This window comes from Oncorhynchus kisutch, linkage group LG5 (genome assembly GCF_002021735.2).
Source record: "Oncorhynchus kisutch isolate 150728-3 linkage group LG5, Okis_V2, whole genome shotgun sequence".
NCBI classification, from domain to species: domain Eukaryota; kingdom Metazoa; phylum Chordata; class Actinopteri; order Salmoniformes; family Salmonidae; genus Oncorhynchus; species Oncorhynchus kisutch.
In genome coordinates, this window is record NC_034178.2 from 29,892,754 (window position 1) to 29,919,887 (window position 27,134).

Sequence of the window (27,134 nt, forward strand, 5' to 3'; positions counted from 1 at the left end):
CTATGGTTACTTACTTACTTTAATGTCTATTTCATATTTCCTATTCTTATTTCCTGTGTTTTTTTTTTCTAGTAAAACATTATTATTGATTATTGCATTGTTGGGTTTTGAGTTTCCAAGAAAGGCATTTCACTGTACTTGTGTATGTGATATTAAAACTGGATTCCTATGAGTTGGCAGCAATCAGCCAATGAAGAAGAAGAAAACAGACTACTTTAAATGGCGATAGCCTTAATGGTGCTGCCCATGCCGTCACAGATACAAAGACGAGTTCTCCGTCAGTCTCTATGTCCTGTTGTTCACACATATTTACAGTTTAGTCATTTAACAAATACTCGTATGTTTGCTTTGGTTGTCAACAGCCTTGTGGATATTGCAGTCTTTTGACTGTAGAAAAACAGGGATCTCTAAAAGTTGTCCAGGGGAGATCGAGGTAGGCAGCATGCGATGGAGGGCCACATTCTCAAGCCGTTAGTCGGTCTGGAACTCGCCCACTGGCCGTGTTCGAGAGCATCAAAACCGTGTTATATCGTGGGTAAATTGTGACTGACTAACCCTCAAATAATAACGAGTCGCTATTTATTGATGCAAGGTGATTAGAAGATCAGTCAAGCTTCAATGTCGAACAGACCTATCGTCTCAGTGGTTATTGTAGTACATAATATTGCCAGAGGACTACAAATCCCACCAAAATATTACCCCTCCCTGGATTACCACTCTTCTTTAAAACCTCCGGTCTCCATTTTCTTCCCGATTGATTGAAGATCTCAGAACAAATATAAGGTGAGCTTCTCCTATTATAAATACTAAGAAATAGATTCAATATGGGTATTTCCGTTCATATCAACCTTTATCATCAAATAAAAACATCACCTATCGTACATTTTGAAAACCGACTCTTACCTGCCAGGATATTAGCTCACTAGCGTTAGTAGCTTGAAAACCAATCCGGTGGAGGCAGCTAGCTATAGCTGACAGCAGAGAGGAAACGGCGAAGCGAGAGGGTATACTCCCGTCAAATTCTTTCCACGATAAGCAGACTGCCCGGTCTGCTTTCCCGCCTATGGGAGAAGACTGTCTCGTCATTATACACAGTATCTCTGACTTTAGCTACTTAGAAAATGTCGCCAGCACGGCTAGCTAACTGAAACGTCGTCATTAGCGTATTTGGCCTTGCAATGCACACTAGAGTGTACCTTGATTGTTTATCAAAATACTTGACAGCTAGATAGTTAGCTTCAACTGTACCACAAATTGTGGAGGAAATATTGACTGAAAGTAACTAACGTTATCTAGCTAGCTAGCTAACTTAATTTAGCTAGCTAGTTAACACACATTTGTCAGGCCTTAGCTAGTAAATAACATGTCACATTGCTAGCTAACCCATTCCTTGGCACAACATACGATGCTAAAGATTGGTGATACCGACTATTGTGTCAATGCCATCTTCCTTTGTAGACGGTAAACTGGTGGCAATTTGTTTCCTTGAATTTGCTCATTATAGATGCTTATCAAACCCCTGTAGTGTATTGCTATACTGAAGGTAAGTAACACTGCATTGGAGTCAAGCTACTGTCTGCGATTTAACATGAAAACGTTTTACTCTGTCAGATACATTTGGTGATTGAAGTTTGGAAAAATATGTGGGACGGACCCAGGAGAGGACCACAAGCGGGACCACCCTTTCGGTAAGCAGACAGTGGCAAAGGCAGTATCCACAGAGCTGTTTTTATAGTGATATGAGATGAGGAACACTAACGTTAAGTTATTTTCATTGGTTACTTGATTTGAAAGAGGTGCTCAATTTAAAATGTTTGTCAGTAGCTAGGATGCCATCCAATTGGCAATAGATTTTCATGCAAATATTCTAAAATCCACCAGTGGTGTGTTTCCACCAAACATACTTCTTACGGATAAAAATCAGTGCTTGAGGATTTAGTACACAAAATGTAGATTTTAGTTTTCAAGTACTGAATAAGAATCTAAAGTTCAATGTGTTTCCATCTCATTTTCAACTCTACCGATAGTTTTGTCAGAAAAACTGTTGCGTTAAATAGCAAATGTGCCTACTCTGGTATTGACATGTGCTCTCTAGCCAACAGCTCACAGATACAGTGAGGGTAGGCTAGTCTACATGATGAGATTATTATAGATAAGAGTGAGAATGTTTATTTGTCAAGCATGGATCATCATGTCACCAGAATAAGACGCTCTATATTTATTGGAAAGGAGCATCAAGCTCATCACAGTGCACTTTAACCAACCTGTGAAGTTCATCATAATTTATTTAATCTGTAACCTAATAATTTGCATGGTTTCTTGAGTCGTAGTGGGAGGACCACACACCATATCATCACGTGACTCCAGGATTACTTAGATATGCTTATTATATCATGGCCATTTCACGCATAATTAATTGTACCTACACAAACATCCCACCATTTGTTTTTGTTCCAGTGGGGGCAATCGTGGAGAAATGTTTGGGGACCGAGGTGGAGCTATGCCCAATTTCAGGGGTCGAAATGGGATGAACATGGGTCCCAGGGGGCCACAGGATCGGGGGCCTCGTATGGACATGAGGAGGATGGATTGTCCGTCTGATATGAGGGGTCCGTCTGATATGAGGGGTCCGTCTGATATGAGGGGTCCGTCTGATATGAGGGGTCCGTCTGATATGAGGGGTCCGTCTGATATGAGGGGTCCGTCTGATATGAGGGGCCATGTTATGGAACCTCTTGACATACGAGGGAGAGGAGAACCACCCAGGGATTTCCCGGGAAGACCTGGGGAGGAATCAGACTTCGGCCTCCGAAGGCAGTATGAAATGGCAATCCGAGACAAGCTGCTAAATGCAGCAGGTAGTGGTGGTTTCAAGGGGCCAGGCCCAGGCATGGGAGGGAGAGGCATGCCACCACGAGATCTACGAGAGCCAAATGACAGATTTATAGATATGAGAGATGGGGAGATGTTCCGCAAGGATATGCCAGGTTTCAACAATCACAATATGGATGGAAGGCGTGGAGGATTTTCCATTGAGCCTATGGGTAGAAATGAGGGGTTCAGAGACATGCGTGATAGAGACAGGCCTCATATTGACAGGCCCCCGATGGGCATGGATGACATTGATGGGTTTAATATGGACATGCCTCCACGGGACTCGGACAGGGGAATGATGGACTTCAGCAGGAGGGGTGCTTCGTCGTTGAATCCAAGGAGAAGGTTTGAGTCTGATATGGACTTCAGAAACCGTGTTGGACCCCAGGCTGAATACAGAGGGAGGGACAGATCTCCTGTAAGATTTGGCGACAGTGAAGGTGCGCCAATGGATGTCCGGGGAAGTCCTGGTTGCCCTCCAGATCTTGGTGGGCCAAACAGACCCAAGTTTATGGGTAAAGATCCAAAAGGCACCCATAGAGACAGGGACTTTCCAGAAATGGATGAGGTGTCGCTTGCAGAGGAGTGGAAGAACCGAAAAATGAAGGACACTCTTCCATCTCCTATGATCAGAGGTCTTCCTCCTTTCACCATAGATGTTCAGGGACAGCGATTCCCTCCAATGTCCAGAGGGGGCGGTCTTCTTGGAGAGCCACCAATTTTTAAAGAAAAAGACAGACCATCCACAGAATTCCCAGGGAAAAAGGATGGGCCTCCCTTTGGCTTCCCTCACACTGAGAGAGAAGCTCCTGGTTCCCAGGACTGGGAGAAAAAGCCCCCCCAAGATTTTCCTGTCATGGATTTGCCATCCTTTGGCCGTAGAGGTCCCCAGTACCCTCCCTTTCCACCCATGGGTCCTGGACTCCTGCCAAACACCCCGAACAGAGAGAATAACAGCAAGCGCTGGCCTGGAGACAGAGATCCCAAGCAGAATCAAAATGCACCAAATCGAGGTGACAGACCCCCATACCTCTTAGAGATGGACAGGCCCCCCTATCTCCTAGAGAAGACTCCACCAACTCCACTGGGCCAGGGGCCAAAAGATAACGCTAGTTTCAAAGGACCGAAGGATGCATTGCTTGAACAAGGCCCAGAGAGGGATAAGCTGGTTCCAGGGCCTGCATTCCAAGGCAAAGACCAGGACTACAGGGACATTGACTACAGAACAGGCCCAGGGAGAGTCTTTTACCACAAATCTGAGGAGCTGCAAGTACCTAATGAAGTTCTAAAGGAATCCAAACCAGTCCAGACTCCCAAATTCAATGACTCTGGTTCCCAGGTTAGTAAAGCAAATGTATAGACTAACACCCATAGAAAATGCAAAACAAAACATTTGCATCCAAACTAAATTCCATTCAAGTTTTCTTGTACATCTGTTGGTTGTGTTCCCCTTTATCATTTATGTGATTTTTTTTCAATTGCTTTAATTAACCTGTTATTTAAATCTGACCTGTCAACCAAAGGATCAGGATTACAGGAGTGCGACTGTGAAGGACAAGGTTACTCATACAATTTGCATAACTGGAATTCCTAAGACAGCCACAATGGAACAGGTAGGAATCAAATCAGCCATTTTGCTTTTTACTTTTCTGATTGTGTAAAATCTTCTAGTTAGATGATAAAAGTTTTAGTTATAGACATATATAGGTGTTTTTATTAAAGGTTAAAGCTTAACAACATTTCACTCTCGCAGATTCTTGGTGCCTTTGCAGTCCGTGATGGTGTCCCAATGCAGGGCATGAAGATAAAGAATGTTGTGCCAGGTGAGACAAAAGTCCATGTGTGGACATGCTCAACTCGAACAGTATCTCAAATCTCCTACGAATTGTTTCGCTATTTCACTATACGACTCATATACGCTTTTCAAAGTGTCTTTGTTGCCTCCGGTGTTCTCGATCTTGATGCAGTCGCGCATCAGTTCAACAGCCAGGTTTTCTTAGTATTTATCCATTAGTGTTTTTCATTCCTGACGATGTAGGAACACGTTCAAAACATTTTGTAGAAGCTTTCATCCTCAACGAAGCCATCTTTGACAGTGACTATCTGTCACAACAGTTCATGTGACAAGCATTTCTTGCGTACACGCCATTTGTTTCATTATACACAATTTCCTTTTTTTAACAAATAAAGCATTGATTATAAACGAATGTCGGCAGCAAGCCTGTATTACAGACCACTCTAAGTGTTTTGCTGCGACTTCAGGTTCTTGGTGTTGCGTTTCTCGTCATTCAGCTTAGACCGAAAGTTTTCTCAATAATTTGATTGTAGGACTGCTTCAGCCATCTACTCCCAACTGTTCATTCACATGCTTACCAAAGAACATCACATTAATAAATGTTGCAAGATGGGTTTAAACTGTGTTCAGTTGAAAAGGGCTGAGCTCATGCAATGTAAAGCGTTACATTTCAGATCCCTAAGATGCTACAATACCATGTTTCTGAAATGACTAAGTTTAAATATGGCAGCAAGACAATTCATCAATGGCATAGCCTATGTTTCATGTTAGTTTCTTTCATACACTGTAAGCCTATGCCTTAGTAGCACATAAGTCATACCTTTATGCTTGCAGGAACTTCCCTTTATGGAAATGAAGCTATAGTTGGCATACTTGGCAAGATGTTTAGAGACAACATTCAGTTCATAGTTGGATTATGAAAATATGTTGGTACTGGCAATTAAATACGAACATTGCCAACTCAAATGCAAAATAAATGACTAAAATGCATGTTGTGCTGAAAAGGTACTGTATTAGTGGAGACATTGGCATACATGTCTCAACATGAATAATTAGGACAATGTTCTATCCCCCCCATGTAGTCATCTAAATGCAGCACCATCACCACAAAAATGCTGAATGTAATCTCCTTTCGTGATGTGCTCATGAACTGCTGTCCTTACTGGCATTGACTAACTCAAACCCATCTGTATTTCAAATGCTGTCCCCAGGTTACAGCTACGATACGGCCTATGTGGAGTTTTTAAACCTCGAGGATGCAGTCCACTTCATGGAATCCAACCAGGTGGCCCATCCTCGTCTCTCTACGTCGGCTGTGCCTTCGGGCAGGAAGAAGGCTTGGGCTGGGGGGGCTGGCATTTTATAAGGGTTAGGGGAGGGAGAGGTGGGAGCAGGGTTGGTTATTGTTTGGGATAATTTGTCGTAGTTACTCCCTACGTGTGGGTGTGTGAATTTACACTGTTGGTGTAGGTTCAAGGATGCTGAGAATAGCTTTTTGGGAGAAATTCGACTTTTCATAATAGTTCAATAATACGAGGTCGAGGAGGCGTCTGTCTGGTGCATTGTACACTGAGTGTACAAAACATTAAGAACACCTGCTCTTTCCATGACGGACTGACCAGGTGAATTTAGGTGAAAGTTATGGACCCTTAATGATGTCACTTTTTAAATCCGCTTCAATCAGTGTAGCTAAATGGGAGGAGACAGGTTAGAGAAGGATTTTACAGTCTTGAGACATGGATTGTGTATGTGTGTCATTCAGAGGGTGAATGAGGAAGACAAAATATTTAAATGGTTGTAGGTGCCAGGCGCACCGGTTTGTCAAGAACCGCAGCGCTACTCTGTTTTTCACGCTCAACAATTTCCCGTGTGTATCAAGGCTGGTCCACCACTCAAAAGGATATCCCTCTAACTTGAAGCATTGGAGTCGACATGGGCCAGCATCCCTGTGGAATACTTTAGACACCTTGTAGAGTACACGCCTAACATATTAAGGCTGTTCTGAGGACAAAAGGGGATGGTGCAACTCAATATTAGAAAGGTGTTTTTAATGTTTTGCTCACTCAGTGTATGTCTAGGCCCATAGGCATGCTACATAATGTCTTGTTCCTGCATTCTTGGTCCTCTGTCCATCGAAGTCTTTAGTTGGATTGGTTTTCTTTTAGTGATCTCTTTTTTTTCATTGATAGATGGCAATGTCAAGGCGAGTAAGGCAGCCATTTCTGAGCTAGCGTTCATGTCCATCTTAAGGTTTGTTCTCATTTTTGCACAGAACTTAAAAATACGAGAGTTGCTTTTTGTTGGTGGCAATGTTGGAAAGTTGATCTCTTTATGCTTCAGATTGCTGTTGCCTGTTGACTTATACCTTTCTGGCAATATCTTGCCTTAACCTTTGGCTATCTACAAGCCCAACTTTACCCCCAATTACTTTGGAGTACTACATTCTACAATACTCTTGACTGTTTGTTGGGGGTTATGCTCATTCCTTGTTCTCAACAAGTGGACAGTAATGTTCTATTCCATTCTTCTTTCTCTACACGTAGAGAGCTGTGCAGCAACCATGGTATTCTTTCACAGTGCTGAATGGATAGACTCTGTGTCTAAATGCGTCCTCCACATCAGATCCACTTGTCTGCTAAATACAAGTAGACACCCATTCACTTGCCACTTGAGGAGTCTTTTCTCTTGACCACAGTTCTTTGCTTACTTTTTCCTTTTGGGGACTGTGAGGCCTTCCTTTTGGTCAAATTGGTATAAGTTCATGTAGAGTGTCAGAAGCCTGCATTGGTTGGTTTTTAGCCATTTTAGCAAAGGTCAGTGGTGCACGCCACCAGTACAGGTGACTCATATTCTCCCAACCATATTGGCCAAATCTGCTACCCATATTGATGGACTCATGACACACTACAATGTTAAGCAACAGACAATCAAGGCTAGAGCCATGTCTGGCTCTGATCAAGGCTGGAACGATGCAGAATCAGTGACAGGCGTTACATGTTCCTTTGCTCTATCCTCTGTTAATTTACTAATTGGGTAGCTGGTTGGTAGAATGGTTCTGGATTTTGTAAAAATCATTTGGTTACATAAGATTTAAAAGGCATGCATTTCCTCTCAAGTGTTTAATGCATTCGGCTGTATCTTTTTACCTATCAACAGCAAAGAAACGGTTAAAGTATTGTCTCGGCAAGTGGGGTTATTGTAGATAACTGCCACTCACCATTTTAGATGTACTTGCAGTGCATTCGGAAAGTATAGAGACCCCTTTATTAAATACATGTCTTTCCTCCTCAATCTACACCCTACCCCATAATGACAAAGTGATTACAGGTTTTTAGATATATTTTTTTTAGTATTCACACCCTTTTCTATGAGACTCGCAATTGATATCAGGTGCATCCTGTTTCCATTGATCATCCTTGAGATGTTTCTACAACTTGATTGGTGTCCACCTGGGGATGTTTTTCAGCGGAAGGGTCTGGGAGATTAGTCAGGATCAAGGGAAAGATGAATGGAGCAAAGTACAGAGATACTTGATGAACACCTACTGCAGAGGGCTCAGGACCTCAAACTGGAGTGACGGTTCACCTTCCAACATGACAATGACCCTAAGCACACAGCCAAGACAATGCAGGAGTGGCTTTCTGACAAGTCTCTGAATGTCCTTGAGTGGCCCAGCCAGAGCCCGGACTTGAACCCTATCGAACCCGGTCTCTGGAGAGACCTGAAAATAGCTGTGCAGCAACGGTCCCCATCCAACCTGAGACAGCTTGAGAGGATCTGCAGAGATTAATTGGAGAAACTCCCCAAATACAGGTGTGCCAAGTTTGTAGAGTCATACCCAAGAAGACTCAAGGCTGTAATCGCTGCCAAAGGGGCTTCAACGAAGTACTGAGTAAGGGTCTGAATACTTATGTAAATGTGATATTTCAGTTAATACGTTTTTTATACGTTTGCAAACATGTCTAAAAACCTGTTTTCTTTGTCATTATGGGGTATTGTGTGTAGATTGGGGGGGGGGGGGGGGGGGGACACTACTTAATCCATTTGAGTACGGCTGCAACATAACGAAATGTGGAAAATGTCCAGAGGTCTGAATAGTTTCCGAATGCACTGTATTAGTTCAACCTGAGGTTATGTTAAATCTGGAAAAAAAATGGTCTTTAAACCAACAGCTTGCATGTCTGATCCAGCACAGTCATGCCTTTAGGCAAATGAGTGTCATACATTTACAGTGCACTGCCAACACAATGGTCTATTGAATTTCACATTTTTGAAGTACACATTTGAGTCCTGCATTGTCAACGAATATAGATTTGTAACTTTATCTAGTAAGACGAGTGATGGGAAATTCATAATCTCCGCTTTTGATAGTACTGTACATAAAAGGTTGAATTACCTCCTGGGAAACAGTAATGCAATTGCATGGAGGAAGTACTTTGGAAGGTATTGGTCGACATGGCTTCCAAATTTCTGTCAGAACTATGTTTGTCCTACTACCCTCTCCACTAAGGAGGACTAAACCTGCCACAGTGCATGATGGGAGTCTGTTCTCTTGGAACATTTAGAATTGTGTCACTTGGTTGGCAAGGAAGCGGATTGCTCCGTTTGGATCTAGCGAACTCTCTTCCTGTTTTTCAGGGATCGCTGATGGTTGGCACTAAAACGGCTCTCATGAGATACGTCCAGCCGGACAGAAGTGTCAAGGAAGCTCAAGTAAGTGTTGTATATCACACAGGAAGGGCCTGATGTGCATGACAGGGATTTATTCATTCCCTTTACCTTGGTTCCATAGACCTTTTCTTATTTTTAGAATGCTAGTAGCATAGGTATTTCTATGCTTGGTCGTATTTACCCCGAGATTTGTGTGAGCGGTAGATTTGTTTTGCCTGTATTCCTTATGTTAAGCTATAGGTTAAGACAACTACCACTAAGTAATTGATGTGACTCCTGTCGCTGCGTTAGGAACCAGGCCCTCCGGCCCAGGAACCCCTGCTGCCAAGCCCGGGCCAGCTCCTGGTCAACAAGGCCAAGAGCGACCACTACGGCCAGAATGGCTCACAGGCCAAGGCCCCAGTGGACCCCCTATCTCAGCAGGGCTCGTGGCAGCGCAGCTCAGACCTCACCCCAGAGGCCTGGCAGCAGCAGGTGGACCAGCAGCTCAGACAGCAAGAGGCTGAGCAGCAGGCAGAGTCCTGGGCCAGCCGCAACCCCCCTCGCCAAGCTCCTGGCCCTCATCAGCTGGACCCCATCTTTAAGGAGAGCAAGAGTGAGTGAGCTGGGCAGTATTGGAATAGTTGGTTTGATGTGTGACTGGATAATAATGGGTTTGTTTGTCTATGGATAACTGTTCAAACTCAATGGCTTCCAAGTTTATAGATCAGTGTGCTTGTTCTCCCCTCTGTTGCTCTATAGCCATGATCATAAAGAATGTGAAGCCCACCACAACAGTGGAGACCATCCTGAAAGCCCTGGACCCCTTCGCCTACCTGGATGAGAGGAACGTCCGTCTGGTTAGAGGCAAACCCCCGGGTGCCAAATGCTTCTGCTTCATTGACATGGACTCTCATGAGGTATCACATAGCTGCCATAACATGTCAATTAGGCTCTTTGTCATGGTTTATCACACTCCCTTTTCCACCTGATATGTGGATTTGAAATGTCAGAGTTGTACCCCGCTTAATGGATGTCATGACGTGGCCTTTTTTTCCATCCTAGCAAGTGACCCGTCTAGTTGACCTTCTCACCAAGCCCAGGCCTCTCTCTATCGACGGGGTCCGGGTTTACGCCGAGGTCGCCAAGCCTTTGAAGAATCAAAAGTGAGTCCTGTAGCATGTTATATCATGTAGCCACAGATTTCAGTGCACTACTGAGGATTTGATGGTGTCTTCTCCTGCTAGCTACAGAAGAGAGTTTGATAAATCCAACACTTCTCTCCTGGGGTTCCCACCTGAGTCCAGTATGATGGAGGTAAGTTAGGTGTTTGCTATCATCTTTGGGTTTTGATTTTGTGTGTTGGTTAGAAAACTGAACGTGTTTTTGTGCCCTAATTCCAGCCGCAGCAGTACTATTCATCCCAACCTCACAAGCAGCCACCAGGCGCTCCCCCACCTAACATGCAAGGTGAGTCCTCTCTGTCAGTCTCCACATTCAAACACTTTTCTGCCTGAGGATTTGCACATGAAGAGGGTACATTTTGTGTATTTTTCAGCTCAACATGCTTCAATCATCAGGTAATGTTGAGTCCAAAATGATCTGTAAGAATCCATCTTCTTATATATATTTTTTGACCTAGGAGACCGTTTGGGTGGCTCAATGGGTGGGCCGATGAGCTCAGACATCCCTCACTCCCATTCATCCGTCTCTCACTTGAACTCCAGCATGGCTCAGGTGAGATACTATTATAACCGACTTTATTCGTGCGAAGACACGCATCCATTCATACTACACACACATATTGCTGCTGCTACCTGACTCTTTGTCTTTAAATTGTGCAGTATTTAGCAATAATAAAACTTGCCCCCTTTCCCCAAAACACGTGTAAATATTTGACTAGAAATTGTGCCTTCCGGTATTATACTTGTGCTAAAATGTTTATTCCATTCGACTGCTGTTTTTACTTTTTGTTTGTATTGTTGCATTGTCGATGGAACCTGCAAGTATGCGTTTCGTTGGACAGTGTATACCATGTGTATCCTGTGCATACTTGAAGCGTTGATAATGATTGACAGTTTAAACAGAGGAAATGCTTGAGTGAGTGTCGGTGTGAAATGCCCAGGTAACCAATGTTTCCCTCTCCCACATCCCAGGGAGGTGGCTATGGTGAACCTCCATTAGTTGTTCCCTACCAACAGGCTCTGCACCCCCAGGTCTCCTCTGCTGGAGTAATGGCAGCTACAGGAGACCACAGCACTGATGGCTACAGCTATGGTAAGGCCAAGCAATAATGCCCCTCTGACATCAGGGGGGAAAAATTTGACTAGAAAGGCATTTTATCAGTCATCTTGTCATGCTCTTGCAATAACTGTCCTTCTAATTTCTCTAGCTACTGAAACTCCTGACGTGACTAACTACCTGTATGATGCCACTTCCGGGTTCTATTACGATCCCCAAACTACCTTGTACTATGACCCTGCCTCTAGGGTAAGAGTGCTGCACAGTAGCTCATATATGATCTGATACATGCTCTTGAAATGATTCTCTTTGTTGTGTCTGTGCTTCATGTCCTCTGTCTGTGTGTGCAGTATTTCTACAATGCCCAGACCCAGGAGTACCTTTACTGGGACAGTGCATCCAAGACGTACATCCCCGTGCCTGGAGGACACTCCACAGACACCCAGCCCCCCATGGCCCAATTTAGTGTTGCCCTGGCACCTGACGCACAGGCCATTCTGGCCAATCCAGTAGCAGATGCTCCACTGGACATAAAGAAACCAGAGCCAACCCCTCACGTCGACCCTCCCCCAGTCCTGAACCCTACTCCTGCCCTGAACACCATGCCTAACCCCAACCCTTCCCCAGAGAGGAGAGAGGAGGAGGACACTGCACCTCACAGCCTTGACAAGAAAGACGGCAAAGACAAACCAGGAGAGAAAGAGGAGAAACCCAGGAGCCTAGCCGCCGTCAAAGTAAACCCACATTACCACATTGTACTCATGTACAATGAAGCTATATGAACAACCCTCTTGCCCAAATACACTACCTCATAGATGGTGAATACATATGTGTCTGTCTCAGGTCATGAAGGATATGGAGCGCTGGGCTAAGATCCAGAACCGCCAGAAGGACAGCGTCCGTTGCCCGTCCCCCATACTGAAGACCTCCGTGGGCGGACTGGACGACAGGAAGACCTCCAAGGCAGCTGATGCGGCCTTCGCCATCTTTGAGAGGAAGGTGGGTAGGGGAGTCTCTGACATGCTTGCAACTGCTTTGTCATCTTTATTTTTATTCTTCACATGTAGTGGGCAGTAATATTTGACATGTGTATACAGTGTATTTATATACAGTACCAGTCAAAAGTTGACTACTCATTCAAGGGTTTTTCTTTTTTTTGACTATTTTCTTCATTGTAGAATAATAGTGAAGACATCAAAACTATGAAATAACACACGTGGAATCATGTAGTAACCAAAAAAGTGTTGAACAAATCAAAATATATTTGAGATTCTTCAAAGTAGCCACCCTTTGTCTTGATTACAGCTTTGCACACTCATGACATTCTTTCAACCAGCTTCACGAAGAATGCTTTTTCCCAACAGTCTTGAAGGAGTTCCCACATATGCTGAGCACTTGTTGGCTGCTTTTCCTTCACTCTGCGGTCCAACTCATCCTTAACCATCTCAATTGGGTTGAGGTCGAGTGACTGTGGAGGCCAGGTCATCTGATGCAGCACTCCATCACACTCCTTCTTGGTCAAATAGCCCTTACACAGCCTGGAGGTGTGTTTGGTCATTGTCCTTTTGAAAAACAAATGTCCCACTAATTTCAAACCAGATGGGGTGGTGTATCCTTGCAGAATGCTGGTTAAGTGGGCCTTGAATACTAAATAAATCAGTGTCACCAGCAAAGCACCATCACATCTCCTCCATGCTTCACGGTGGGAACCACACATGCTGATATCCGTTCACCTACTCAGTGTCTCACAGCAATGGTTGGAACCAAAATTCTAAAATTTGGACGACAGACCAAAGTACAGATTTCCACCTGTCTAATGTCCATTGCTCGTGATGCAACCAGGATGCTCTCAGTGTTGCAGCTGTAGAACCTTATGAGGATCTGAGGACCTATGCCAAATATTTTCATTCTCCTATCCTGAGAGTGAATAGGTTTTGTCGTACCCTCTTCACGACTCTCTTGGTGTATTTGGACCATTCTAGTTTGTTGGTGATGTGGACACCAAGGAACTTGAAGCTCTCAACCTGCTCCACTACAGCCCCCTCAATGAGAATGGGGGCATGCTCGGTCATCCTTTTCCTGTGGTCCACAATCATCTCCTTTGTCTTCATCACGTTGAGGGAGAGGTTGTTATTCTGGCACCACCCAGCCAGGTCTCTGACCTCTTCCCTATAGGCTGTCTCGTGGTTGTCGGTGATCAGGCCTACCACTGTTGTGTCGTCTGTAAACTTAACAATGGTTTTGGCATCATGGCGGATGTGTTGCTACCTACCCTCACTACCTGGGGGTGGCCCGGCCCGTCAGGAAATCCAGGATCCAGTTGCAGAGGGCGGTGTTTAGTCCCAGGATCCTTAGCTTAGTGATGCGCTTTGAGGGCACTATGGTGTTGAATCCGCCTGGCCCTACGGACTTTGAATGTTGACCTGTTTAAAGGTCTTACGCACGTCGAATACGGAGAGAGTGATCACACATACCGTCCGTATGGTTTGCCACCATTGGACTCTAGAACAGAGGAAATGCCTTTTCTGGAGAGATGAATCAGCTTCATCTGGCAGTCCGACGGACAAATCTGGGTATTGCAGATGCCAGGAGAATAATGGTCTGGGCTGTTTTTCATGGTTTGGGCTAGGCCGTTTAGTTCCAGGGAAGTGAAATCATAATGCTACAGTGTAAAATGACATTCTAGATGATTCTGTGCTTACAACTTTGTGGCAACAGTTTGCTGAAGGCCCTTTCCTATTTCTGCATCGCACAAAGCAAGATCCATACAGAAATGGTTTGTCGAGATCGGTGTGGAAGAACTTGACTGTCCTGCACTGAGCCCGGACCTCAACCCCATCAAACGCCTTTGGGATGAATTGGAACGCCGACCGCGATCCAGGCCTAATTGCCCATCCATGTTCTTGTGGCCGGATGGAAGCAAGTTCCCGCAGCCATGTTCCTACATCTAGTGGAAAGCCTTCCCAAAAGAGTTGTTATAGCAGCAAAAAGGGGGGACCAACTCCATAGTAATGCTCGTGATTTTGCAATTAACGTCCATATACTTTTGGTCATGTAGTGTACCTCACATGCGCCTCGTAATTAGACTATGCAATTAGCCCGTTTTAATGAATTATCTGACTCCATAAAGATTATTTAGCAATATGCAAGAACACCATACAATGCTTTGTAACATAAGCTTTTTGCCTTAATTAACTGGCATTCTAGGAGAGGGAGGGATCTCTAAGACCCTTTTATATACATCTGCGCTGTTTGGATTACAAATCTGAGTTGACCAATAGTGTTACTGTACCGTTAACCTCCAATCAGATGTCAGACCTACATGATGTAATCACAACAGAACTCCTTCTCGGAGGTGTGACCTTGGGCTTTGGCAAGATCAACATAGAGAATGCGGAATTCCTAAGAACACAGGACATTCTTGCTGATGGGTCACTTCGAGAGCTGACCTACACATTATTTATTTACCACGATTTTATAAATTCTGCTGTAACTCCTCTGTTTCCCCATACAGGGTGGAGATGACCCCTTCAAGAAGCCTATGGCTCCTCCCAAGAAAGAGGGGAAGGGCTCAAAGGTGAGATTGGTTGGAGGATTTGTGAGAGGTCATCGCCAAATGCCTAGAATGTTCTGTGGTGTGAGAGCTGGGGAAAGAAGACATGAATTTGATTCCAATCCATAATGTCTGGGCTGGTTTCCTCACTCCCTGGTGAACTTGTTCTCAAACTTCTTGCTCTCTCCACTCTACCCAGCAGCCCATTGGCTCTCTGGGCCTGCTGGCGTCAGACTATGCAGCTACAGGCAGTGACGAGGAGGAGGAGGTGCAGCACGAGGCGCCTCAGGTTTCTAGGAGCCAGTCCCAGGACGAGGAGGACAAGCTAACAGACTGGAAGAAGATGGCCTGCCTGCTGTGTAGGAGACAGTTCCCCAATAAGGACGGTCTGGTGCGCCACCAGCAGCTCTCTGACCTCCACAAGCAAAACATGGAGATCCACATGAAGATCAAAAGGTCAAAGAAGGAGCTGGAGGCTTTGGAGAACCAGGAGAAAGAGGTCAGTGGAGGCCTGATTTTTCTTCACCTTTTACATAAGTGACGTCAGCTAATGGGGATCCTAATAAAATATTTTATTTTTAAATTTCATATGACTGACATATTAATGTGTGTAGTCTGTCCCACAGCTGAGTGCTGTTGAGTCCAATGGCTCTCCAGAACAGAAGAGAAGGAAGCACCAACATCAACACCAGAATAGCTGGGCTGGTGGCTCCAGGGACATGCACAAAGGCAGCGAGAGACCTGGGTTAGGCTCTGAACCTGTTGAGGTGCGTCTCTAATGCAGCTCTCCAACTCTGTTCCTGGAGAACTACCGTCCTGTCGGTTTTCACTCCTACCATTAATGTAGCACTAATTCTAATAGTTAGCTGGATGATGAGCAAGTTACAACTGGGATTGGAGCGTAAACCTACAGAAGGGTAGCTCTACAGGAACAGGGTTGAAAAGCCCTGGTCTGTAACAACATTTTGTATTTTTGTCTGTAGTCCTCCAGATGGTTTTCTTGGTGATTAAAAAAATATATTAAAAAAATGTTACTTTAAATTTTTAATTTTTTACCCTTCGTGATGTTTCCTCTCTTTTCTCAGAGGAAGAAGAAGGAGCCTGTCGTCTGGAACCATGCCACCTACAAACAAGCTGTGCGCAAGTCCATGTTCGCACGCTTCAAAGAGCTGGACTGACCTCTTCCTGTGAACACCGGGGGTGCGTTCAGTTCACTGTATGTTTTGTGCTCACCATTCTTCAACAGTGAGGTTTGTTTGCTGGTGGTGGTTGGTGGCCTGATCAATATGGATGTAACCTTTCAAAATCACAAAACTAATGCAGCACAACGTACGCAATCTTCCTCCGTAACATAATCACAACGCTCTTCAGCTGGTCGTTCAGAAGGGCGCTGTTTCCGTTGAATCAAACGTTGCACACCGCTCTGTTCTACTTAACACACCCAAGATCACCCACTCTTGTGTGTTTGTCTATGGGGAGTGTTAGTCAACATAATGGACTTGCCATGCCCCAGCGGAGCTTTTGGACTGAGCTCACCTCTTACTGTACCTGGTGGCCCCAATTCACTGTACTACAAGGACTTTGACTCCCCAGCAATGAAATCAGGCCGTAGCCTGCCCACTCAGCTCAACTGTTGAGACCATGGCGCTGTAGGGAGACCGCTAGGGCCTCCACATTTCTGCAGTATTTTCTATGCTTGTTGGAGGGCCCGTTCACCCATCCCTATCCCACCTCTGTACTGACTCCAGGAGCGAGGCAGAACCAGTGGCGTTGGGGCTAAGCTACTCCACAGACTCACCCCAAACATCAAGCTGGCTTTGACGGGCTCCTAATCAATCCTTTTTATGGATGTAGCTTTGTTTTGCCTTGTGTTGTGTATGGCTGATGTGTAGTATTATTGTGACGTGTACTCAGCAGCCAGATCTGCCATTGTAGAATATCTGTATGCTACCAGCTGGATCCAGCGACACACCATTTATTTTAAGATGTTTTTATATGGACTTATTCCTTTCCTTGTTTGGGTTATACTCTGTATGTGTACACGTTTACATTTTTAAGTAAACAAAAAAAAAATCACCTTGAGTCTGGTTTATTTATGTGAAAGGTTGTGTGTGCTGTTAGATTAGGAATGTGTGCAGTGGTTTACTTTGTCTAGTCACTAGACATCCAGATTGCCTCCCACAATTATTTTGAAACGTTCCATCTTAACACGTCTGTATGTAATCAAATGTCTGTTTGGCATACAGGAACTACGTCACTCCCATCCCGGAACAAATAGTTTATCCTTATCGAAGTTGCCGAAAGAGTCAGTCATTGAAACCAGATCCTATTCACTCACTGCTGTTGCCTAGGGTCTGGTTTACAAGACTGTTAGACAGATTCTATTCAGGACCTCTCCATTGGGTGGCAGCAGTGTTCTTTTAGATATGTGTACCATCACTAAATCCGAATAGTGTTGGACATTCCCATGATGTTATATGGTTAACCCTTCAGATAATACAATGAATTAGAATATGTTTCATTGTTTGAACAGGGAATTGTCGCAATGATCTCTACACTTATTTGGTCTTGGTGATTTGTTGAAGTTGATGAGAAAAGGATGTCATAGCTGAGGCAGAACATCATGAGGATGTTCATTTTGTTAAACATCGGTATTACCCATAGCACTGGTGCTACAGGGAAGGAACAAAAACTCTCTTAGCCTCCCTGACTAATGTTCTTCTGTTTTGTTTAGGTTAGGATTACTAAACCATCTTGTCTTGAGTCCAGAGGGTTAGAGTAGAATTGGTTGATTTATCTAATGTTTGGTGTGTTTTCTATCATTTCATATAAGCCCCATTCCTGCTCTGCAGGTGTCAGAATATGGGCTCTACTCCCACGTGGGTTTAGCTCCGTAATTGGAGGATTACTTGGGTTTAGTGTTCTCCGAGTTCCTCTGAGATCGCAACAGGAACCAGACCAAGGTGGCGCCCCAGGGGCCACAGGCAGTCAATGCAGAGCAGAACAGCAGAAACACAACTGAATGTAGGGGCTCCTTAATCCCACTGATGGTACTCTGACTTCGTAGTTTTCTGCCATTTGGATTTTTTTCCTCTTAGTTCAAACCAGCGATATCAAAGGCATTCCACGGAGGGCCGAGTGTCTTCAAGTTTTTGGTTTTTCCTTTTAAACAGAAATTGAATCACGCACTGAGAATGGCAAAAAAATGACACGTGTCCATTGGAATAACCAAAATTGGAAACAATATTGCTGCATCATTATTTTTTGCACAGTATGATCAAATTTGTGACTAGCGATGCCATTTTCCAGGTATTTCCCTGTTTAAAAAAAAATAAAGGCCATTTACATTGTGATTCATATGGTGCAGACCCCATTGTAATGTACAGACTCGGATATAGTAAATTACTCCCCACTCGGGAAAACCCATTGTTTTGTGATTTCAGTTCCCATCAGAAAGTTACTTGACTCAACTTTACTGTCTGCCATCCAACCTGCTCCTTTTCTCTTAAGTTGCTCCAACAAGGAGTGGTTAATGCAGTTTCTAACCAGAGGCATTGACAGTGAGGAGCCTGTAAGTCTGGAGACAGATATGCAGGGAGGCAGCACAACTCCCTAAACCCTGCTCTGTGGCTTGGCAGGGAAGCAAGGGTGAGTGCATAGTCACAAACACAACAAAACAACCCCACCAATAATTTAAAGTGAAAAGGCGATTGGACTTGAAAATCACTCGACTTGCTGTCTGACATTTTGTTTTTGGAAAGTGCTATGGTTGAGTAATTTACATACTTTAAATTGCAACTCTTATCCCTCCTGTATTTTGTTCATGATGACGTAGCCAAGTGTTTGATTATGTCAGAGCTGATGGCAGAGCAGCATCCTCATCGCTCCTGTGTGGTCGGATAGAAGTGGAGGTGGTAAGGTATGATTGGTTATGCCACGCTGGATCAACAGACACTCTATCATGGGTAACCCACCATGGTAGGCATTGTCAGGAGGCTAACAGCTGCAGAGTGATCCTTGAGTTGCCCCACCATAGGCTGGTCATAAATCACTGTCCTCTGGCTTGCCATGGTGCTCTTATCTCCCTGTGGACAAAGAGAACCACCCTGTCATGTTCTGCTCTGTGAAAAGGCTCATACTTGAGTGTCTGTCTGTTGGGCCAAATGTCTGACTTTTTCTGAAAGACTGAACACCAAGTGCTGTTCAACACTGTAGAATTTTTTTTGGGAGCTGACTTTGGTTCCTGACTCTTAAAGAGCTGTGGAAAAAATCAAAAGAAACTGCCGAGACACTCGTCTGTCTGGTATATCTGTAGTTCTAATAGCGAGATTTGTGCTATGTCAAGTATAGCTCTTTGCAGCAGGACAGAGGGAAACACATCAAATGTTTCCGTTTCCCTTCTGATATCGAACATTTACACTACACTTAAGTCAGTGTAAAAGCTATGTTCTGATTTTCAGTCCTTGGGTTGTAAGTTAATAAAGTACATCAAATCACAATTTATTTTAAGTCAATTTATTAGTGTGCCCCTTCATCAAAGTATGCATGCACACCACTATGTAGCATGTCTGTATCCTTAGTGTAAATGAACTAATGTTTCTGCTTATCCTCTCACGAAAGCTCCACTGACTCAACACATTTTCTATTTAAAAACATTACAATACATTCATTACAGATTTCACAACACATTACGTGTGTGAACTCAGGCCCCGACTCTACTACCACGTATCTGCAACACAAAATCCATGTGTACGTGTGTTTATAGTGCGTATGTTATCGTGTGCCTATGTTTGTGTTGCTTCACAGTCCCTGCTGTTCCCTAGGGTGTGTTTTTCTGTATCTTTTTAAATCTAATTTTACTGCTTGCCTGATTTACTTTATGTGGAATAGAGTTTCATGTAGTCATGGTTCTATGTTGTATTGTGTGCCTCTCCGTCTGTTCTCGAGTTGGACTGTGAAGAGACCTCTGGTTGCATGTCTTGTGGGGAATGCATGGGTTTCTGAGCTGTGTGCCAGTAGTTCAAACAGACAGCTCTGTGCATTCAGCCAGTCCAGGTGCAAAATAACTAGGGCCTGTAGGACTTACCTTGTTGGTAGTGCTGTTAAGAAGGTAGAGCAGCGCTTTATTTTGGACAGACTTCTCCCCATCTTAGCTACTACTGCATCAATATGTTTTGACCATGACAGTTTACAATCCAAGGTTACTCCAAGCAGTTTAGTCACCTCAATATGGTGGCTTGACTCAAAGCCAGTGGCATGTCGTTAGTAAAGATTGAAACAAGAACGGGGCTTAGACTTCTACCCTGGGGAATTCCTGATTCAACCTGGATTATGTTTGAGATACTTCCATTAAAAAACACCCTCTGTTCTTTTATCCACAATATAGCAGGGGGCCATAACACGTGTTTTTCCAGCAGTATTCTATGATTGATAATGTCAAAAGCCACACTGAAGTCTAACAAAACAGCCCCCAGAATATTTGTATCAACAATTTCTCTCAGCCAATTATCAGTCATTTGTGTAAGTCCTGTGCTTGTTGCATGTCAAATCAAATTTATTTATATAGCCCTTCATACGTCAGCTGATATCTAAAAGTGCTGTACAGAAACCCAGCCTAAAACCCCAAACGGCAAGCAATGCAGATGTTGAAAACCTCCCTAGAAAGGCTCAAACCTAGGAAGAAACCTAGAGGAACCAGGCTATGAGGGGTGGCCAGTCCTCTTCTGGCTGTGCCGGGTGGAAATTATAACAGAACATGGCCAAGATGTTCAAATGTTAATAAATGACCAGCATGGTCAAATAATAGGTCTGGGACAGGTAGCACGTCAGGTGAACAGGTCAGGATTCCATAGCAGCAGGCAGAACAGTTGAAACTGGAGCAGCAGCATGGCCAGGTGGACTGGGGACAGCAAGGAGTCATGCCAGGTAGTCCTGAGGCATGGTCCTAGGGCTCAGGTCCTCCGAGAGAGAAAGAAAGAGAGCATACTTAAATTCACACAGGACACCGGATAAGACAGGAGATGTACTCCAGATATAACAAACTGATCCTAGCCCCCGACACAAACTACTGCAGCATAAATACTGGAGGCTGAGACAGGAGGGGTCAGGAGACACTGTGGGCCCCATCCGAGGATACCCCCGGACAGGGCCAAACAGGAAGGATATAACCCCACCCACTTTGCCAAAGCACAGCCCCCACACCACTAGAGGGATATATTCAACCACCAACTTACCATCCTGAGACAAGCCTGAGTATAGCCCACAAAGAGGGGGGGGGGGGGGGGCGCCAAACCCAGACAGGAAGATCACATTAGTGACTCAACCCACTCAAGTGATACACCCCTCCTAGGGACGGCATGAAAGAGCACCAGTAAGCCAGTGACTCAGCCCCTGTAATAGGGTTAGAGGCAGAGAATCCCAGTGGAAAGAGGGGAACCGGCCAGGCAGAGACAGCAAGGGCGGTTCGTTGCTCCAGAGCCTTTCCGTTCACTTTCACACTACTGGGCCAGACTACACTCGATCATATGACCCACTGAAGAGATGAGTCTTCAGTAAGACTTAAAGGTTGAGACCGAGTTTGCGTCTCTCACATGGGTAGGCAGACCATTCCATAAAAATGGAGCTCTGTAGGAGAAAGCCCTGCCTCCATCTGTTTGCTTAGAAATTCTAGGGACAATTAGGAGGCCTGCGTCTTGTGACCGTAGCATATGTGTAGGTATGTACGGCAGGACCAAATCAGAGAGATGGGTAGGAGCAAGCCCATGTAACGCTCTGTAGGTTAGCAGTAAAACCTTGAAATCAGCTCTTGTCTTGACAGGAAGCCAGTGTAGGGAGGCTTGCACTGGAGTAATATGATCAAATTTCTTGGTTCTCGTCAGGATTCTAGCAGCCGTATTTAGCACTAACTGAAGTTTATTTTAGTGCTTTATCCGGGTAGCCGGAAAGTAGAGCATTGCAGTAGTCTAACCTAGAAGTAACAAAAGCATGGATGAATTTTTCTGCATTTTTGGACAAAGTTTCTGATTTTTGCAATGTTACGTAGATGGAAAAAAGCTGTCCTTCCCTATAAGCATGCTGAAAGTATGTTGTTTACTGTAAAATATTTTATCTGGTCTGACAGTTTTCCTAAAAGTTTACTAAGGGTTGGTAACAGGCTGATTGGTTGGCTATTTGAGCTAGCAAAGGGGGCTTTACTATTCACAGGTAGCGGAATTACTTCCCTCCAAGCCTGAGGGCACACTTTTTTCACCCCCAATTTCATGGTAACCAATTGTTAGTAGTTACTGTCTTGTCTCATCGCTACAACTCCCACAAGGACTCGGGAGAGGCGAAGTTCGAGAGTCATGCGTTTCTCCGAAACAACCAAGCCGCACTGCTTAACACAGCGCGCATCCAACCCGGAAGCCAGCCGCACCAATGTGTCAGAGGAAACACCGTACACCTAGTGACCTGGTCATCGTGCATTGTGCCCGGCCCGCCACAGGAGTCGCTAGTGCGCGATGAGTCAAGGATATCCCTGCCGGACTAACCCGGACGACGCTAGGCCAATTGTGCGCCGCCCCATGGGCCTCCCGGTCACGGCCGGCTGCGACAGGCCGGCTGTGCCTTAAACCACTGTGCCACCGGGGAGGCCTGAGGGCACACTTTCTTAGTAGGCTTAAATTGAATATATGGCAAATAGCAGTGGCAATATTGTCTGCTATTATCTTCCAGTCATTTTCCATCCAAGTTGTCAGACCCCGGTGGCTTGTCATTGTTGATAGGCAACAATAGTGTAGTGTCAGCATTTGTTGCTGGCATGTCATGCTTAAATTTGCTAATCTTGCCAATGACAAAAATCATTAAAGTAGTTGGCAATATCAGTGGGTTTTGTGATGAATGAGCCATCTGTTTCAATGAATGATGGAGCTGAGTTTGCCTTTTTGTCCAAAGCATTTTACTATTGTTCTTTGTTTTTTAAAAAAAAAATTGGTTTAGTCACATGATTTCTCAATTTGCAGTATGTTTGCCAATCGGTTGTGCAGCCAGACTTATTTTCCATTCCTTTTGCCTCATCCCTCTCAACCATACAATTCCTCATCAATCCACTGTGATTTAAGCTTTCACAGTCATGTTCTTAATGGGTGCATGCTTATTAGTGACTGGAATAAGCAATTTCATAAATGTGTCAAGTGCAGCGTCTGGTTGCTCTTCATCACACACCACGGACCAACAAATATTCTTTACATCAACAATATAGGAAGTGCTACAAAACCTCTTGTAGAGCAGCTTCCCACCAGAATGGGCTTTATATGAGGCAGATGAACCTGTAGCCATACTTCAACAGTATTTAACATTGGATCCTCTCTTAGCGTTACAGGAATGTGGTTCTGAATATAAATGGCCACATCTCCACCTTTGGCATTTCTGTCTTTTCTGTGATCTTATGTATTGCTACCACTGTATTCTCTAACTGAGTCAGAGATTGTCAGATATTAATGTCATCTGTTACTAGCAAATTAGGTTACTTACATTGTGTCTAATGACGCCCCTGGGATAATGTACATTTTTCTGAAACATTATAACTCAGCGACACAATCCAGCTAAGGACACTGGGACTAAACACCTCCCTCTGCAACTGGATCCTAGACTTACTGACGGACCGCCCCCAGGTGGTAAGGGTAGGTATTGCTGATCCTCAATACGGGGGCCCTCAGGGGTGTGTGCTCAGTCCCCTCCTGTACTCCCTGTTCACTCATGACTGCACAGCCAGGCACAACTTCAACACCATTAAGTTTGCTGATGACACAGCAGTGGTAGGGAGGAGGTCAGAGACCTGAGCGTGTGGTGCAAGGACAACAACCTCTCCCTCAAAGTGATGTACAAAGGAGATGATTGTGGACTACAAGAAAAGGAGGACCGAGCACGGCCTTTCTCATCAACGGGGCTGTAGTGGAGCAGGTTGAGAGCTTCAAGTTCCTTGGCGTCCACATCACCAACAAACTAACATGGTCCAAGCACACCAAGACAGACGTGAAGAGGGCACCACAAAACCTATTCCCCCTCGGGAGACTGAAAAGATTTGGCATGGGTCCTCAGATCCTCAAAGTTTTACATCTGCACCATCGAGAGCCTCCTGACGGGTTCCATCACTGTCTGGTATGGCAACTGCTCGGCCTCCAAACACAAGGCACTACAGAGTGTAGTACATCACTGGGGCCAAGCTTCCTGCCATCCAGGACCTCTATACCAGGCGGTGTCAGAGGAAGGACTTAACTTCTTACGGCTGAAATCCCGCTAACGGGATCGTTGTGACAGTGCAGGGCGCCAAATTCAAACAACAGAAATCTCCTAATTAAAATTCCTCAAACATACAAGTATTTTACACCATTTTAAAGATAAACTTGTTGTAAATCCAGCCACAGTGTCCGATTTCAAAAAGTCTTTACGACGAAAGCACACCAAACGATTATGTTTGGTCAGCCCCTAGTCACAGAAAAACACAGCCATTTTTCCAGCCAAAGAAAGGAGTCACAAAAAGCAGAAATAGAGAGAGAATTAATCACTAACACTTTGATCTTCATCAGATTACACTCATAGGACTTCATGTTACACAATACACTAGTTCCAAAAACATTCGGTGATATTGGCGAGAGCCACATCAATTTACAGAAATACTTCATTATAAATGTCGATGAAAATACAAGTGTTAGACATAGAAATATAGATATACTTCTCCTGAATGCAACCGCTGTGTCGGATTTCAAAAAAGCTTTACAGAAAAAGTAAACCATGCAATCTGAGAACGGCGCTCAGAAAACAAATACATATAATTGCCATGTTGGAGTCAACAGAAATCAGAAATAACATTATAAATATTCAATTACCTTTTATCTTAATCAGAATGCACTCCCAGGAATACCAGGTCCACATTAAATGTTTGATTTGTTCGATAATGTCCATCATTTATGTCCAAATAGCTGCTTTTGTTAGTGCGTTTGGTTAACAAATCCAAAGTCACGAAGCGTGTTCACTAGTTGCAGACGAAATGTCAAAAAGTTCCGTTACTGTCCTTAGAAACATGTCAAACGATATATATGGAATCAATCTTTAGGATGTTTTTAACATAAAACTTAAATAATATTCCAACCGGAGAATTCCTTTGTCTTCAGAAAAGCTCTAGAGGAGATCTGCATGGAGGAATGGGCAAAAATACCAGCAACAGTGTGTGAAAACCATGTGAAGACTTACAGAAAATGTTTGATCTCTGTCATTGCCAACAAAGGGTATATAACAAAGTATTGAGATAAACTTTTGTAATTGACCAAATACTTATTTTCCACCATAATTTGCAAATAAATTCATTAAAAATCCTACAATGTGATTTTCTGGATTTTTTTTCTCATTTTGTCTGTCAAAATTACAGGCCTCTCATCTTTTTAAGTGGGAGAACTTGCACAATTGGTGGCTGACTAAATACTTTTTTGCCCCACTGTATGTATGACTCCTAGGGGGGGGCATTAGATTGTGACACCTTAATTTATGAGCTATTATTTAATTTACAGATTGAAAAAGTATTATACGAAAGAAATAGTTATCTGGAGCTGTGGCTTGCAATGACAAGTCATAATTGTTTGCAATTTGACATGACAGTTTCTTTTAATTGACCTGTTTGTCTAAGGGGTTTGTGTTATGCAGATATCTCTCAATTAAACCCAGTCAGAATCTATTAATTTACTATCTGGCATCAGATGGCATCTTTGAAAAGGGGTATCATATGGTTTCCTTTGTGTTTCATGGTCTGATTTCCAGTCCTCTCCTCCCCTCTATCACAAGCCCCCGGTGTGACAGATGTCATCATTACTGACCCGACGGCCAACGCCGGAGTGTCAGTCGATTTGAATATGAAATGACTTGATGAGGGACCAAACATAGAGGTGGTGGGGTCCAAGGGTGGCGAGTCACCATTTTGTAATCCATTCACGTGCTGCGGGAGCTTTCAGGCACCAGGGGTGGCAGGGATGTAGCTCAGGGGGCCCAATTATCCCAGTCGGACAGCTGATGGGCGGAGAGGGAGCAGGACCCTCCGATATTCAGATTTTCTGTCTGTCTGCACAGCAGAGAGAGGCGGGAAGAGGCTCTTTTAATCACCATGAAATCAGCTTTTGAAATGGCAGCAGTTCCAGATAGGTAACCATGCACCACATTATGTGCAAAACAAATTAAATGTCCATGAAAAGCATAAATGATATGAGCATTCCATTTTTTATTCATGTGACAAACAGTTGTGACTCCTTGTGGATAATGCTGGGTGTAATGAGAGTGTGTGTTTTTTTTTTTTAGTAGGCCTGAAGTCACTGCAAATGTGGTCTTCATTTAGCCGTTTTCTGCTTGTCACTTCAGTACTCCCAAATCATTATTGAAATATTCGTGTATAGATTAGTTTGCCTCAAACAGCCAAGGATAAATTCTACTTTTAATGTCCACTTTCAGTTTCAGATTTCCTCTGATGATGCAAGTGAAAATCAATTTATACAGTATTCTGGATGACATGCTGGATTTACTTCTGAAATTCAAGTATGTAACGAAACCCCAAATGTCCATCTATTTTGTTTTATGACAGATGGTAACATGTACGCCTCATGTAAACGATTCCCCTTAAATAGTAGCATGTGTTTTTTTGTAGTCTGTCCGTACAAACAGAGTGCTGAATGTCTAGCAACCGGACAAAGAGAAAAGCCTGACCATGCTTGTCTCTACGTGATCTCCCTGGTGTTTTTCCTTTCAAGTGTAAGTAAAAACAAAAATGGAGTCGACCATTGATCTTATCCACATGACGTCCTCTTAAAAATGTCCTGGTTGTCAGAAAGGGACCGGGCTTCAAAGGGCAGCTTTGATTCCGGAGACAGTGCCAGTGGCTGGTATAGCAGGACTGGTTCCGTTGTCTGGACTGTCACTGAGAACATTATAAATGATGGGAACGCTTGGAGATGGTGATGTCATGGGTCTACGCCTCAGCTCAGACATGAGAAAAGACAGGAG

At 44.1% G+C, this 27,134-nt stretch overlaps 1 protein-coding gene across 11 annotated transcripts; it reads left to right on the forward strand.

Moving 5' to 3' along the window:
- The first annotated feature begins 247 nt into the window (after positions 1-247).
- On the forward strand, positions 248-17,189 carry LOC109890867 (RNA-binding protein 5). Of its 11 annotated transcripts, none has more exons than XM_020482959.2 (21): positions 248-783; positions 1,612-1,688; positions 2,458-4,213; positions 4,398-4,487; positions 4,628-4,697; positions 5,881-5,954; positions 9,308-9,382; positions 9,632-9,935; positions 10,082-10,239; positions 10,385-10,485; positions 10,567-10,636; positions 10,723-10,789; positions 10,962-11,056; positions 11,476-11,596; positions 11,712-11,809; positions 11,911-12,294; positions 12,404-12,559; positions 15,075-15,137; positions 15,313-15,612; positions 15,740-15,880; positions 16,199-17,189. In XM_020482959.2, exons 2-21 carry the CDS (start codon positions 1,642-1,644, stop codon positions 16,289-16,291), a joined length of 4,263 nt encoding a protein of 1,420 aa, XP_020338548.1. In that variant the 5' UTR covers positions 248-783; positions 1,612-1,641; the 3' UTR covers positions 16,292-17,189. The 11 variants fall into 11 exon arrangements, with proteins under 11 accessions (XP_020338548.1, XP_020338546.1, XP_031680670.1 ...); XM_020482957.2 differs by having other exon boundaries at positions 15,316-15,612; positions 15,728-15,880; XM_031824810.1 differs by having other exon boundaries at positions 15,316-15,612.
- The last annotated feature ends 9,945 nt before the right edge of the window (positions 17,190-27,134 follow it).